Source organism: Lissotriton vulgaris, chromosome 9, assembly GCF_964263255.1.
Source record: "Lissotriton vulgaris chromosome 9, aLisVul1.2, whole genome shotgun sequence".
Lineage (NCBI taxonomy): Eukaryota > Metazoa > Chordata > Amphibia > Caudata > Salamandridae > Lissotriton > Lissotriton vulgaris.
In genome coordinates, this window is record NC_141697.1 from 489,477,098 (window position 1) to 489,494,273 (window position 17,176).

The 17,176-nt window shown below is 41.3% G+C and overlaps 1 protein-coding gene across 1 annotated transcript in view; it reads right to left on the minus strand.

Annotated features, from left to right (window-relative positions):
- The window catches only part of PRKCH (protein kinase C eta), a 773,184-nt gene extending 756,255 nt beyond the window's left edge, over positions 1 to 16,929 (minus strand). Inside the window, exon 1 of the mRNA XM_086937948.1 lies at positions 15,826 to 16,929. Within this exon, the coding sequence (XP_086794074.1) occupies positions 15,826 to 16,185 (360 nt within the window). The 5' untranslated portion in view covers positions 16,186 to 16,929. The remainder of the gene's footprint in view (positions 1 to 15,825) is intronic.
- Between the last annotated feature and the right edge of the window lie 247 nt (positions 16,930 to 17,176).

The window sequence follows — 17,176 nt, forward strand, 5'->3', positions numbered from 1 at the left end:
AAAGCATAACTTATACCTTACAAATGCTGCCACTTTAATAGTATTGCTAGAAATTTTTAACTTTAAAAAATGTAGTTTCATTTTTTTACACAAGAAACATTTTTAATATATTTCACATTGATTTCTATGAAGTGGTAGTCTTTTGTTTTAGTTTCATTTGGCAGACATACTTTTTATTTATCTACCTTCTATTTTGAAGTCTATTGGTGTTGTTTTGTATCTTTTTTCCAGAAACCAAGTTGTGGAAAGGTGCTGCTGTTCGTCAAACAGAGAAGTCATTTTTTAAGGATTTCTTTAAGGGTTTTGAGTGTAGGGATGAACTAGGATGGATGTTTAAAAGTTGGGCATAGTGTTGTTTGGGAGTTTAAAGTATATTTGCATGTGTTTTTATTAGTGAGTTGCACTATTTAGTTGTGACGTGCTTTTTTACATTTTGTGACTAATTGTTATGTTATGTTAAAATATGCAATATTAATCATGGTTTGATGATTAAGTGTAATGTATGTGTATATTTGGGAATATAATGTATTGAATGGGTGGGTGTTTAATTTCTTTTTTCCAGGTTTTTATCTACGTTTCATTTTGAAGGAAATGTGGAGGTTACAATTTTTTTAAAGAAATCAATTTTGGTTTATTATGAACCAATTGCTTTTAATTAGATTTCCTTTTTTTTGGGTTTCCAGGAGAAATTATTTTTTTAAAACACATTTTTCAGTTTTTTATGGAACCTACACACTTTGGACGATTCAGAAGGATTTAGATTGGATTGTTTATATTTTTGCATTTTTGGGGGACATTTTGGAATTGTTTTCTTCACTTTCTAATGGATTATTATTATTTGTTATATAGAGGTGGAGAAAGATCTACAACTACAAAATGGTGTCATATTGATTTTTTGTTGTTGGGAAATATTGTATATTGTTTATGTTATGCCTATGTTATTATTATATGTTGTATTTATTTAATGAAACAATTTAAAGTTGCTGAGTGATTTATTTTTTAATACGAAATATATATATTTTATACTAGTGTTTATTTTTTGATTTTATATAATTATTCCACTATGTAATAAAATATTTATATAATTATTATAACATAAAAAATGTGGTTTATTGGTTTAGAGTATGTTGTAATTGTTCAGGTTTTTGTTAGGTTTACAAGTATTTTAGACAAAATATTTGTCTATTACTTCTAAATTGTTTAGTCCTTTATTATTTACAAAGATTCAGACTTTGCATAGTAGCAGTTCATATTTTTTTTAGTTTGTTTGTTAAGTTTAGGGGCAATTTTGGTAACAGATTGTTCTGTACTTAGTTCTTGGTAGCTTTGCTCCTTTTATATTGCTTTGATACATTTCAAAATTGTAGGTTGAATTCTGCTAAGTGTGGATTGGAAGGCTTTGTGCCATCCTTCCACTGCATTGTTTGTTTTGGCTTCCTGTGCCAGGGTGCTGTCATAGACATTTCACCATGGTATCCTGCATTTAGGTTGCCGTCTGTGTCCTGACCAACGCAGCATGCCAACCCATGCGTCTTCGAAATAGTCCATTAGGGGACTAAGTTTGACTTAATTTTGTTTGGAAATTTTTTTTTTCTCTAGTAAGTTATAGTGGTTGACTACCTCTGTGACAGGGACGTAGGCTTATGCTATCATTATTTTATTTTGAAGGCGAATTGGCTGTTGGTGTAATATTCTACGCTAAGTGCAGATTTTTGTAGGTGTCACCATATACTCTGACTAAAGTGATAGTAACAGCCTTGTATGGATATGTGGAAGCATACTTTAAAATTGTTTGAATGATAGCTTGTCCAAAGTGTCTAATTATTTTTGGGGGTTAGTAGTTATTTGTTTGTTGTTTTATATAGTTTAGGAGGTCATAATAGGTACTGCTTTGTTTTTTTGGGAGTAAAGGAAATACGAAAGGGATGTTGGTGCGCTGATATTTACCATGCATGGTGTATATAGGAATGATTGGTTTGGGAAACATTTTAAAGGTGGGTCGATCATCCAGGTTTGGCATTGGGTAAGTTTCATCAAGTTGTTTGCCCTCATGGGCGGGCGGGCTAGGTAGAAAGGTTCCTTATTGTCAAAATTGGAGTGCTGAGTCTCCGCAAAGATGATCAGGATTTATTTACCACCAGCCCACAACATTCCATGGACATAAGCTGTAGAATGCCCAGATGTACAAATGTTCTTAAAGGTACGTCACCACACCCTGTGAGCTACAGAGTCTGTCGGAAGGTCCTATGAGAGCCCATGACCGTCAAAAACCAACCTCCAATGGTGCCATTCCCCCAACGAAATGCCTTGTGGTTTAAATGGTCAGTATAGCCCATAGCCCATTGAACTGGATGACATTGTGTTGGGACTGGAATGTTCCTCTGTGAGGTAAATGATGTGTACTCTGCAAAGTATTACCCAACTGCAAGGGAATCTGCTATCCTGGGTTTGCTTTGGCCTCAGGACACATGAGCTACAGGCCTAGGCCTGAAATTGACATGGATCCTGATTCTGAGAACATGGAGGGGTGGTAAAAACATATCCTTGCTGGGCATGAGTCTACCATCTGTGTCCCTGGCCAAGTATAATGAGTGGTGGCAGTGCACCTTGTTTTTAGTGATGAGGTGAATGAGGCTTGTAATATGGGCGTATGTCACTTACTGTAACATAAGTTACTTTGTTAAGTTTTGTCTTCATCTTTGATAACATATGGTATAATTCTTGTTTGCTGCTTTGATAATCTGAGCACCTAAGATTACTGTACCTGATTGGGCAATCAAGTGACCGGCAGTCTTTCAAAGAAAGGTGAATCCTATCAGGTGATGTGAGAATGCCAAAAATGTGAAGTTCAAGAACCTGGGATTATTATCTTACTACTGGTTTTGGGATTGCAAAAGCCACAAGAGTATTTACTTAACTCTAATCTCTTTTAGTTAATATAGGATGACTAATTTGTTTTGTTCTCCTGCACAGCTTAGTTCAAAGTCTTTTTGCACCATGGCGGGTGAAGACCTGCTATTGTTATTTCATTTTGCATTTGTCAGATCCTATTCCATGTCACAGGGTCTGTCCTATATAGCTCTGCAAACTCAGCTGATTACAACCCTTTCAGTACTTGACTCTCAGTGGTAGTGATGGCGAGCAGTCAAACGCTTTACAGGAAGCTAGAGTGTAAGTGCCTCCAGCTTAATACTCAACAATCACACAGCAGTGCTTGTCTTCATTAAAAAGAAATTACTTTAATACACACAGAAAACATAACACCACACACAACAGCATACATATAATAGCAATTCACTGGTTCAATCCAACGTACAAAGGTATAAGAATTTACTGCTCTCCCTCCCTCACTCTTCACCCTATTTGTTTGAGTTTGACTCTGGGCAGCTGAAGTTATCAGACACAGGTACAGTGTACCCCTCTCTAGAATTTGAGCACTCACTCTTAATACGCCTAATCGTTCATTTACCTTACCACTGTGGAGTTTTGTCGAATTACTGTCCATGACAGGGATAAGCAGCACAAATTTGTCTCTCTCTTCTTCTTCTGGGAGGCAATTGGGTCAGGCTCAATAGGAGCAGCAGCGTAGGCCGCCTGCTGGAGTCATTGCAGGCATGCAGACTCAAGATTTGCAGCAAATCTCAGGCATATTACAAGCCTGCTTCTGGCCTTACTGTGAGTTAAGAGGAGACCTGTGGGGTCAGAGGTCATTGGTTCAACTCAAGGGGCTCTTCTGCACACTTAAAAAACCCAGCTCAGGTCATTGTGCTGGGTTAGAGGTGCAGTACGTTCAGGGTCATTCATTCATCACAACAGCTCAGTCCGCTTAGGCACACTCCAAGGCATTGAAGTGACCCAGTGCACTTAAGCACAACTGCAGGACTTTGCAGAGGCACATTCACCTAGGTTGCAACTTCAGGATTGCAGTTCACTCAGGCAGAACTTCAGGAGAATCCTGCTTGCAGGGTAGGAGAGAAATCCCTCTAATCAAGTAACATGCAGATTGCTTTCCTGAGTTTCTCTGGGTGGATGGAGCCTCAGCTCTCGGGTCAGATGCTTCTGGCTCACTCTAGACGGTTACACCATCAGCAGATCTGGCACCCTAATTCTGTCTCTCAAAAGGCAGGTGAGCTTCTGGGTGCTTCAGGACAAGGAGACAGCTCTTCCTTCAGGTTAGAGTCCAGGTAATGTCTTTTCAGCTCTGGGAAGTTGGCTGTCAGCCGTGCACCAGAACCGGCTAACAGCCGTCTTCAGAGTACTCTGCAGGGTACTATCTTCTTTGTAAAAGAGAACTTGAAAATAGAATAACAAGCGGGTCAGCAGCTCTCACTTTTAAACAGTTCAATCAGACAGAGGATGTGGATTCTCTCTCTGCACTCTCAGAACCGGTTTGGGATGGTTCTTCTCTCATGGGTTCCCTCCATGTTATTTTCCAGACACAGCCCTTATGCTCCATATGCATCGTTTTCTACAGTTTGGGGTACCCACAACAGAGGCAGAAAGAGGTGTGAGCTTTCTGCACCTGAACATGAAAAGCCACTCTGAACTGTGATGAGAAAAGAGGCAAAAGGCTGGCCTCGTCTAAATGACCCTTTACACTGTGCAGCCCTTCACCTCACCATCTGCCAAATGGCAGTGCTCAGAAAGACTTGTAAGCAACCCCTCTCAGCAATAGGACCAACTCGAATATCTAAAGGAAGGCCTTTCTCCTCTTTCCTACTTCAGTGTCTAGAACTCCTCCCTCCAGCTTCAGGAATGTCACCAATACACTTCCCCTATTTGAGAATCTAACCTCACCTCCATCTCACCATATCACATAACACGCACAGGATCTTAGTGCTAGGACCTGGGTTAACCATTCATGCAGAACTTTGCACAAGTGACCCAGTAGGCCAGCACTTCAATGACACAGATAAAAAAAAAGTCTGGTCAAAACTACTGATTCACAAAACAAGGTGCACAACCACAAAGACAGGGAGGTAGTTCACTGTCAAACAAATACGTGCATGACTAGTTAACCCCTTCAGGTCCACTACAGGTCTATGGTCATTAAAGGTAGAAGGTCCTTGACTGTATACCATGCAGTGGCCATTCCCCTCCAAGTAGTACCTATTCCTATCAGCAGTTGCTCGGTCATTTTCTTGTTTCATTTTAGACCAAAAGGGTTATTTATTAACCACATGCACGCTAGCGCAATTCCGCTCCTACGCTGAGATTTTCTAAATCGCATGTTACGTGACAAGCTGGGCTCGTCATCAGCGTGCGAGGAGGCTACGCCATGACGAGACCAGCACGTCATCAGCGTGGAAGGGGTTAAAATGTTGCATGGGTGATCACATATTACAAAGTAACACAAAGCACTGCACCAATTTAGTTACCATTTTGTTTATTTTTTCTTTTTAAAGAATCATATACAGGTACTTATGACAAGAATTGGATTAACACAGCAACCATGAACAAAAGTAATTTCCTAGTCCTTTTCCAAAGAGCAACTATTCTATAAAAATTATAAAAATATGTACTTATATGTGAGTAAAACATACTGGGGATGCATTACATTACTTACCAATTTAAAAGCCTGCTGGTGCAGTGCAAGATTGCACATCATCACGTAAGCACCCACGCAACCTAGGCCAATGCAGTATCCTGTTGCTAGTATCAATGTGTAAGTTCTTAGCCTTTGAATATTGATTAGATCTTAGTACCATAGGTACACCTGCAAGGCATCCAGATATGGCTTAAATTACATATGCACTTAAGAAGAAAGTAGGAGAATGAACTATCACTGAACCTTAACTGAGCATCAGGAGAACAGAATTTCCCAAGGTTACCATCTGGGCAGTGTTTTATCAGCTAAAGGTCAAGCAAAAGTAGTGACACCTAAACCCAAACATTTCCACAATCAGTCAGTCAAAATTAACTTTATTTGGTTTGTCATAACCATAAAGCATGTAAAACGCATTTCATTTCATACAAAGGTTAAAAGAGAAACATTTTCCACTCATTAAAATATTTACAGATACTGTTAAAATGTCTTATTTGGCGCCGGACCTTTAGTCGTTTCCGGCTTTCGTAAGTACATTGTCTACTATTATCATGAATTTTACCCCCGACATATTACATTTCCACAAGAATATCAGGATGGCATGCAGTGCCCTGCAAAATGTTGCCAAGAGGTAAAGTAAGAATGATGATATCGTACACTTTGTGTGAGGTTATGGGAAGTGTAGATGGATATAGATTCCCTGTGATGGAGTACTGTGTCACTGTATAATGACAGAACTAATGTGTCACTGGCCCTACGGCGCCGCAGGATAAGCAGCTTCCTTTTTTTCCACCAAAAATAAATGTATTAATGGCAACACTTGCTAGGGCACTGTAGGTATAGGTGTTATTTTAAAATCATCCTAACAGTGTTTAGCCAATGTCAGTGTGCACCCATCTGTGCCAGAAATATTAGCTACATTTTGAGACAATGTGTGATTGCTTACGTTTACTTTTTCAAAAATATCCATTCCCTGATGGTGGAAAAGGGGCTGCTGTTTCCTGAATGGTTCATTTTTGCTCATCTGCATTTTGCCTACAAAAACTGGTTAATCTTTAACTAGTATGAAAGTGATTTATACACATTCAAGTAAAATGTGGACATCTGTGCATTATATCCGTCCTGCAATGACTTGCATGTATTCCTCCATTGTAATGGATGTATAACAACATTCAGGATTGCACATGGAAATCAACACAATTCTGAGAATTTCCTGTGGATTCTGATTCCGAGGAGTGTTTATTGCATGAGCAAGTATTTTCAATTTCTTTATTTTGACATGCAGCTTATTTTTCTTTTTTTCTCACCCTGAAAAATATTTTTCAGTTGGGGAAATATCTTTATTTTCATGCCCAGAAATGATAGCAATGTTTGTGTAATTTTCATACCAAAACGTGAAGGCACTTCGGCGCCCTGGAAGAAATATTATACACATGTGATTACAAAAGAACACTTAGGGCCCGATGTAGGTCGGTCGGTAACGGCCGTAAATCGGTATTTTCGGCCGTTACCAACCGGTATACAAGAATTGGCATGTAAGGGCACAATTTTACAGAATCGGTAAATTTACCAATTCGGTAAATTTACCGATTCTGTAAAATGTAAAATGTAAAATACCGAATCAGTATTTTTACCGATTCGGTAAATCTCAGATGTAGGTGGGACTCCTCTGAGTCCCAAAGGCCCTACAAAATCGGTATTTTACCACACAATACCGAATTCAGGTGTGCATGCACATGTGTGCATGCACACCTAGCCATGTGACAGACAGACATGCCCTTAGGGCATGTCTGTGTGCCACATTGCGCACATGCCTATTTGTGGTGTGCCAGAGGGTGTCAAAGTGACACCCCCTGCACCCTTGCAAAATTCGGTATTTACCGATTCTGTAAATACAGAATCGGTATTTCCCATTGATTCCTATGGGCTTCAAAGCCCATAGGAATCTATGGGAAATACCGATTCTGTATTTACCGAATCGGTAAATACCGATTGTTACAGATTCGGTATTTCCACATCTGGAAATACCTACATATCCACCCTTCAGATTTACCGATTTTTAATTACCGAATCGGTAAAATTTGGTAATTAAAAATCGGTAAATCTAATTTACCTACATCTGGCCCTTAATTTAAACACGTATTCTTGTATTTAATGGTACTAAATGTAAGTACACAAATTGGGCATGAAAAGTTTTGGAGTGTGAATACTCCTAAATGTTTAATATTTTGAGAGTTAAGCACTTTTCTTGCTCCTCCCTTTGTTATGTTATGTTCCCACATTTAACCTTAGATTTACGACTTCAGAAAATCTGACACTCTTGCGCATTTTCCACATCCTTAACCTCCATCTGTGGGAGTATATGTCCACATTTCCTGATTCTATGAATTTCGGTGTTTAAAAAGTTTTGTATATGAGCCATATGCATATATAGATATTATTACATTTAGTTTCAGATATACCACTTGTAAATAATTGACTGTACTGAAGCATTTACTACGTGTGTAGGCCTAGAGTAATGAGGCCTTGTATCCAAAGAGTTGTATTCAAGGGGGTGTAAGATAACAAATGTATATAAATGAAGTATCTTTGATGTAATCACCACAGATATGATGAACTGAAAAAAGTTGATGGATACTTTAGCCACAAAGCAGATTAAATATTTCCTCCGGCACATTCCGGTCCTGCTGACAGTATCACATTTCAGAACATTACGTGATTCCAGGACATGTTGTCTTTCTGCCCCCCCCCCCCCCCCACCCCCCTGCCCACCTACTTTGCTCATCTGAATTCTCGCAAGGACCATCCATCTCAGGTCTGATGTAAATGTCCAGATTCCTTATAGTGCCTCACCAAAGTTGCTGTCATATTAATGCAGTTTATGTGTGAGCTATGTCGGCAGATTAGTTTTCTAATCTGTTGTGAAGTCATCAGTTTTTCCCTGGAAATAATTTGGTTTCCCTATCCTTATTTAGCTCTAATTGAGAGTATGGACTATATTATGAAACAAGATATCAAGGACAAACAAGTCGCACTAATCAGCCATTTTAATATTTGATATATCTATGGATTTTCTAAGCCTTGTTTATGCCATATGTTTTGAATTAACAGATGCATATTTTTGGGGCTTAGCAACTTGGTACATCTAATAATGAATTAATTTCACTCAGGGCTCGATTCGGGGGTACACGCAGGTACACGGCGTCCTGCCTGCCAAGAAGTTGGGCCCCACAGAAATATGCTGGACTTGACCCTGTGTAATGTTCAGACACAGGGACACGATCAGCAGCACCTGCACGTTGCTTGCTTTCCATTCCCAGCAGGACCGTGCAGGCAGTGAGGGAGCCTTTTTCACCTGGGCCTCAGTTTAGGGGCCATCCGGCCTCCTTTTTGTTTGTATATGCTGACTGGAGCAGCCTGGAACATTACATTTAAATGTAACTGCCATAGAGGGAAACAAAGGCACACAGCGTGCCTTCTCTTACAGGTACTTAAGAGAGGCATGCTTTGCCTTTGTTCTGTCCCTGTATATAAATGCACACTGTAAGACTGTCAGATGGGTTAGTCTGTCCAAGTATTTGCACAAAAATTTTTAAGTAGCACTATTTTATTTCTTTTATAGCGCTGTCGTGATGTCATTAGGTCATTTACATATTGTCTTACTTGGTCAGTCCCCCCACTTCTTTTTATAGGACTTGTGCCCTGATTTCCCTTCGGATTAACTCCTTGGTGCGTTGTTAATAAATCCACAATTCATCCTAAAGAACTTGTAGAACGTCCCCTCTTCTTTATCATTCCAATATATATGTTGGTATGATGAATCCTAGTGCAAGTGCATGAACCAGGTATGTAAGAGGGCATTGTGTCAAGTTATTTTATGTAGGGTTGGGAGCTGCATGCAAGCAGGAACACACTGCGTTGGAATATGCCTGACCATATCTACAGAAGCATAGCCCTGCAGGCATGCTGCTCTGTGGAAAGTTGACTAGACCCCTGGGGGCAGGGAGGGAGGGATGCATTGAGGGGCTGTGCATAGCTGGCAGTGGCTGCTAGGCAGGCCCGAACTGGCCTTTGCGGGCACCGGGCAATCCCCCGATGCGCTGGAAGGGTGGCCAAAAACTGGCCCGACAAAGAGCTCGGTCGCTCCCCCAGGGGGGCGGCCGAGCACTTTGAACAGGGCGGGTTTTGGTTCTCAGTCCGGCCCTGCTGCTAGGCACCTTATGCCTCCTGGAAAATCTAAAAGCAGCATGTCGGCCTAAAAACCACGTGTCCTGCTGTTAGTTTAAGCTAGCCGATCAGTTTATGCCACGCCCAGTTTTGCCTTTGGGCAAAGCCCTTTGTCCTGACCATCCAAAATTTGTCATTTCTGCATCTGGCAGAATTATATGTGATGGGCAGTGCTTGAAATGGAAAAATAGAAATGCAGGTACCCTGTACCAGAATACCGCCTTTTTTCTGAGAATGGCCGGTTCTCGCCAAATAAAAGTATTACGTCCCTCTTGAGAAGTGGAGCTACGATCCCCTCTCAGAATAAAAAAAGTACTGGTACTCCGTACCAGACAGTACCGGCCCATTTAAAGCACTGGTGATGGGAGACGAAGTGTAAACACAACTCCTTGAATTCACCCGCTGTTTATGATCATGGACCTTTATGTTACACATGATAACAGACTGAAATAACTGCATTTTGAAAAAGTCAGCCGCTGCTAAAATATGCTTCACAAAATACCATAATGACTGGAAAACCTGAAGCAAGTATGCGGTAACGGCAAACATTTAAATGCTGCCTACACTCTCTGACAACTAACAATATTCCTTTCATAATTCATCTAGTCCTGGCTTTGGGGTAATGAGTGAAAAAGTGGGTGGTTCTGTGCAAATCATTTTGCATGCTTGTATGTAAGATTTGATATAGCCAAAAAGTGACTAGTGGAGAAGCTAAATTCCCAAAGCAGATGTAGACTACATTGTCATGATGTGGTGCTCTGTCTGCTCGTGCCTGCAAATCAGTTTACCAATCTCGTTTTATGTTATGAAAAACCTATGCATGAGCCATTGTAGGGAAATCTTTAATTGCAGAAGTGAGGCTATTGAAAAAAAGACAAATAGTATCACAACAGCCTGATTGTACTTGTTTTGTAACATTCTGCATTTATTTAATCTGTATTTTTTTTATTCTATTTATTTATTGACTTAGTGGTTTATGGATGTTTCAACATACCGAATAAATTAGTTAAATCAAGTAAAAATAACACACATAGGCATGTAAACGCACGCACAAAGCACACAGTAACATAGACATGGAAGTGTACCTCATGTATGGGATGGTCCTGGAGCATTAAATAACCTCAATCCGCAGAACATCAAAAACCGAATATAATTTTAAAAGAACAGTTTTCAACTTTGGAAAAAACTATTTCATTTTGCATAACCTATTCCGTAGTGCTCGTTCCAGCATCTTTCAAATGTTTTACTTGGAACCTCCCTGCTGACTTTTCATCATGTCTTACATACTGTGTGCAAGCCTCAGCTCACAGACTACGTTTTAAGCATCTAGGAAGCACAAACGTTTGAGAGGCACTATCTCTCCACACATCATGTCAAAAAGACAATAATGTGAGGAGGAAAAGGAAACTCCGACAATCTGTTATGTAACTTAAATCTACGAGATACAATGCATAGAAAGAGCTGCAGAACGGAAGGGCCATGGACGTCATTTAAGGGTCGGCCGAGGTCGCAGCTGCGACCCTATAGCTTGCCCCTTGTGAGCCCTGGCACTGCCTTTGCTACCCCTGGCCACAGAGGTGGCACAATCAGTGCCAGGACTACAGAGAAAGCTCCTCCTTACGGACGTTGGTTGTGGCTCCACTCGCTTTGTTTTCAGTCATTTTTATTACACTAATAGTGAATAATATTACATTAGAAACTATTCGTATAATGAAACAAGGAGCACAATTAGGTAGAACATGACCTTCTTTAGGAGCTGAGGTGAATAAGAAAATGCTTTTAAATGTCTATTGTGTGAGTGCTACCTCATAAAGAGTGTTTTTAAGAGTGAGTGTGAGTGAAAGCGAAGGTCAAAGGGCATGTGATTTCACTTCCGCTACCCCAGGCATTTTGATGAATTGACATCCATGGAAATTGCACTCTAATTTGCAACTCTACCGTGCTCTGAGGCCTTATGGAACCTTCAAGTTTCCCGCGGACTACAACCAGTAAATCAGGATAGTCTGTAGTAGCTGCTCTTTATTCTAAGATATACCTCCTAGTGCAGCAACTCACGCAGAAGCAACAACAGCCAGAATGTGGGGGAGCTGAAGTCTCTACCACAGCCGCAGCCCGTGCAGGTAAGAGTGGTGGGGCGGTAGGGTCGGGTTTGGGGGGGATTACAGCAGGTGACAAGGGAAAATGAAATAAATAATCAATTTTCTCTTGTCATCTTCTGTCAAAATCCCTCCCCACCTTGCCCCACCGCTCTTACTTGCACGGGCCACGCAGTAGTGGCCGGTGGTGGGAGTGCTGCGGGGCGGTGAGGTGGGTGGGGCTGGAGCAGGGTGGGGGGTAGTAAACTATGGAATACGGCCCAACAGAGGTAAGTAAACAAATACATTAAAAAAAAAAATTTCGTTACACGTGCTGCATCGCATTTGGCAATGCAGCGCGCACAATGAAATTTGTTTTATTTATTTATTTGTTTACTTACCTCTGTTGGGCCGTATTCCATAGTTTACTACCCTCCACCCTGCTCCACCCCGCCCTGCAGCACTCCCACCACCAGCCGCTACTGGGGCCACGGCTGCTCTACCACAAAATGTGAATTAAAAGTTTGGGAACTGTACTCCACCACTGTACACACTTTTACAATTATGGCACCTTGGCATGCACCTTGGTGCTTCGTCTTTCTCACTACAAAAATAGTTCGCTGGAGAAACAAAGAAGCCACCCCACCTTCCACACCCATGACAATGGTTCCACTATGCCCTGCTGTGGTTACATGGCATGGCTGCCAGACGGAGGAGGATAACATTAAACAAAGTAAAAAAGTTGCGATGGTATGACCATCAAGGAAGCAATGATCATGAAAGGAAAGAAGTGAAGTGAAGATGTTCCAATGTATGGTGATGTCAGGGGAAGAAAATAGGTGGAGAAAGAGCCAACAGGAGGCATGTTGTGCCAGTCAAAAATATAATGCTTGCAATTTCAAGGATGGTGATAAAGTTTTAGCTCATACTGAGGCCTGTGACCGAATAATGGAAAATGAATGAGAGGGTGGGGGGGATAGGAACTGGTATGATGTGATGATCTGGCCATGGTTGTTAAGATGTAATGAAGCAATGAATAATGGGACAGTAGGGACAGTTTGGCAGGAAATGAGGACAGGATGGTGCAGAAATAAGAGTGAGAAGGGTAGCTAGAACATACGTTAATATTGATGTAAAAGACTGTATTAGAACAAATACATTTCCTAGAACAATGATCTATATAGTGAGGTGATGAAAAGTATCACCCAGGTACTTAGGGCCTGATTATGAGTTTGGCAGTGTGGGAGCAGAACGCCACGCCACGTCTCACTTTCACATCACCAAACCTCACTGCCGGCCGTCTGTCAGAATACGAGTTTTCTCGTGGTCGGGCAGGCGATCCTTAGGCATTCTCACTGTGGTGCCTATTAAAAAGGCACCTCCTTGGGAACACCAAAGCCCGTTCCTGCATGGCATGAACTCTGCATTCCATGCCATGCAGGAAAGAGGGTGCATGCAGGCAGGGGGGCACACAAGGGAATAGGGGCCCTGATGGGCCCTCTTAATTTCCACACAGTCACAGGTGTCATGGTGGGCTCACTGCCTCAGTCCACCTCTCCACCACCAGGGACCATGGATCCCGGGCGGTTGCGCCGGCACAATGACAGTCTGACCGCAGCAGCTGTAATACGGCGGTTGGACCACTGGTGCAGCAATTCTTGATGGCCACTGCACCTCCATGACTCGTAATTCGGCCCTTAGATTATGGCAAAAACCTTTACTGAAACATGCAAATAATATTTTTACTTATTCTCCTTGAAAGGAAATAACTGATACACAGGGAAGGCAAAACATTTGACAAGGTCTGTAATCCAAAAGGGGAAAAGATTGATCATTGATAATTGCCTGGAATAATGCAATGCTCTTTTATCAGTGAGGTCATAGAGGTCAAACCATTGTGATGAAAATAATCAATAAGTTATCAAATATTTGCTAACAAATGAAATGATAATGCATGGCCACACACTGCTCATTATCAAGGAGCAGATAATCGAAAAAGAGTAAATATATAATAGATACTCAGAATCTGATTCACAAATATATTTCCACAACTAAATTCAAATACAGAGCCTAAATAAGTGCATTTGCAAGTGAAAAATCCACATTCAGGTTGTGGGAGTCAGGACTGCTGCAATTTACAAATACAACAATTCCACCAGTGCGGTGAAATGTCTAAGTTCACAATTTTAGGACTAGGGAATTGTTGGGCCTACAGGAAGAGCCCTACCTGCAAAAGTAGGTGAGCACCTGCGAATTTGTAAATGTGTTAGTATGTACATATCCATGGGAGGTATTGTCCCAACCTGGAAATGCACACACATGGGTTACTGTAAATGGCAGTGGTATGTGCATTTCAAGTGTGGGCATTAGATTGGACCCCCCCATGTCCAATGAGATTTTAGTGAAAGGGGTTCCTCCACACGGAACTATATGTCCCCAGTTACAAATAAAGGCGTACTTCAGACACAGCTTCATATTTAGACATGCCCACTTGTTGAAACTTTTACATGAATATATTCAGGATGTACGAAGAAAAGAAGAGAAATACTCTTAAAGATCCTTGATAATTCGATAAAGGCCTACATTTGTTATAAAATAGGAGCAATCCTGCAAGTACAAATGTCCAACTTTTTCCTACCATTTCTGACTCAGACCGCCACAATGGACTGAACAAAGTAACCAATGAAATGATCAATCAATGATTAGAGGTGCGACAATGAGCAAAGAATGAGATGCTAAAGGCGTATTAACCAGTTAACAATGGATAGTCAGTGAGCAGATGATAAATAGCCAGCAAGATTATGATGGGCAATCAGTGAGATGGCAAAGGTTGATCCAGGCGACATGACAGTAAGTAATCATTAAGATGATAGAGGTAATCGGTGAACTGAAAAATTGTTCTCAATAAGAGGACAATGCATAATCACTAAGATGAAAATTTGTGAGATGAAAATGGGCAATCGGTGAGCTGACAATGGACAATTAGGGATTTGACAATGGGTAATAAAAGGAATGAGAATTTGTAATCAATTAGATGAAAGTTGGTTATCAGTGAAATGACAATAGGCAAACAGAGATATTGCAATTGGTAATCAGTGAGATGATAATGGGCAATCAGTGAGATGACAACTGAGGATCAGTTGATGTAATGGACAAATCATTTTTGAAGAGCACAATTGCTACAGGACAGTAAATACAATTTTCCTTTATAGCTCTTTAGTATTCAGTCGGTTACAACTCTGCTGAGGACACATAACTTCTTCGTTTCACTCACAGAACAGCATAGTCCACATATAAACATTTTGGAAGGTGCTGACTAATCTAATTTACAAAACATTATACAGTGCCTTAAAGTGGTAATGTCAGTGAGAATTTAGTTTGTGCTGATGAGGCAATCGTAGAATTTGGTCTGTGGATGCAAAGAAGATGGCATGAAGTGTTTCGCATCCATGTGTATGGAGAATATCACAAAACCATTTTATTCACTAAAGTTTTGACACTGCCTGAAAACAACTATGCGGAATAAAATCCAGAATGTCACAGACAAACAAATAAATGTTTGGCTGGAATCCAGTGAATCCGAGGATCATTATCACAAAAAAAGACCTTCTTCACCTTATCTATGTGCTACAAAGTGCTTGGCTGTTTCATTGAAGTGAAAAAAAAAACTATATAAAGGAAGGTAGTAATTTATGGTACGAACATTAAACCCAGAAGTAGACTTAACAGTTGTAAACGTACTCTCTTCAATAAGGTCACCATGGGGATATATCACAAAGGACATAATGTTCCAATCATATGATTTTAACAATCTAATGCAATCTGGGAGTGGATGTCTTCCCTCCCATTAAAAATAAATTGTTCTACAATATCAGATTTCATAAAATGGAAACCTGTGTCTGGCACATGATGTCTTCATCTTATGCTATCTGGTAAGCAATTGTACATTAAAACATGATGGATGAAGGCATGACTTACCCAATCTTCAAATTTGTCTTTCCCTTCCATTTTCTTGTGCAAGTCACAAAATGAAATATTGCAGTTAGCCACAAAGTCATCATATCCAATTGGGGTATCATGGAAAACAGCCAGCTCCATCTTGTTGCCGTCGTTGACGTTGATGTCGAACTCCTCGTTGTAGGTGGGCTTGTTGGTCCGGTGCTTGATGCTGGTCTGCCCAATCCGAATCTCGTCCACATTGACTGCGATGTAAGGGTCCAGCAAGTTAGAAGACTTCTTGAACACGGAGTGCCTCTGAGACCACCGCGTGGGCTGCAAACCCACTGCCTCTCGGATCTTGAGCTTTAAATATCCATTGAATCGCATGGTGGTGGCCATTGGGTCGCCTTAGGATAGAAAAAGCAAATTTACCAAAATTCCTGAGGAATTTGGGAAAGGTGCCTTCTCCCAACCTCACTGCCTACTAATAGGCAACCATAAATATGTCAATAAAAGGGTGTTATAGTAAAGGCAGTGGATCTAGATATAACCAAAACTTCATTACAAGAAAAAAAGGCAAAGGAGATGTCGTCGCCAAGCTAAAGAAATCCCAAAATGCAGAAGAGGGCTTTAAATAAAGCAGCATATATGTCCCGACTGCAAAACTGGGGCAGTGGAAGGTGACCTTTGAAGCTGGACCTGTGCGTGCATGAAGGAACTCCCGACTACGCAGATATCCTGATTAAAGAAATCCCGGAGACCTGGTATATTTTCCCAAACTGAGACGAGAATCTTGTCACAAGGTCTGCAAGCGACCCGGCTGGGCTCTGTCGATAAAGCTCAGCGAGCGGCGCGCTCTCTGTGTCTGTGAACCAGGAAGCAGCTGAGAGCCTGTCAGAGAACCGCGAGGCGGCGGGGAGGAACCGGGGAGAAAAAAAATAACAAATGCCTTCACAGCGAGTCCTGGCACTGGGACAGGAAAGCAGAACGCAGCAAGAAGGTGCGTCAGGGGCAGCAGCCAGGAGCCTCTGTTCGCCGTGGCCACCCCTGGAGCTCGGCTGTGCCACATATCATCGTTCCGCTGTTGCTAAAATGAGGACGACAAGTGGCTAGGAAGTAAACAGGTAGACAGATAGGTGTGTCAGGGCAGCAAGAGTTTTGCAAGAAGGGGCGGAGTGTGAAACTCTTAGAGGCTCGGAAAAGTCGCCGCCCTTCACCTGCACGTTTACACATATGATGACAGGGAATAGAAGGGCACAAAACGAAGCGCGCACGTTTCAAGCTGCTCGAACGGAATTTCAATTAGAACATATATATGTGCATGTGCTTTAGACTGTACAAGCCAGCGTGGAGACTGGAGATGCAGGAGTTCAACACCAAGTCTGTGAAA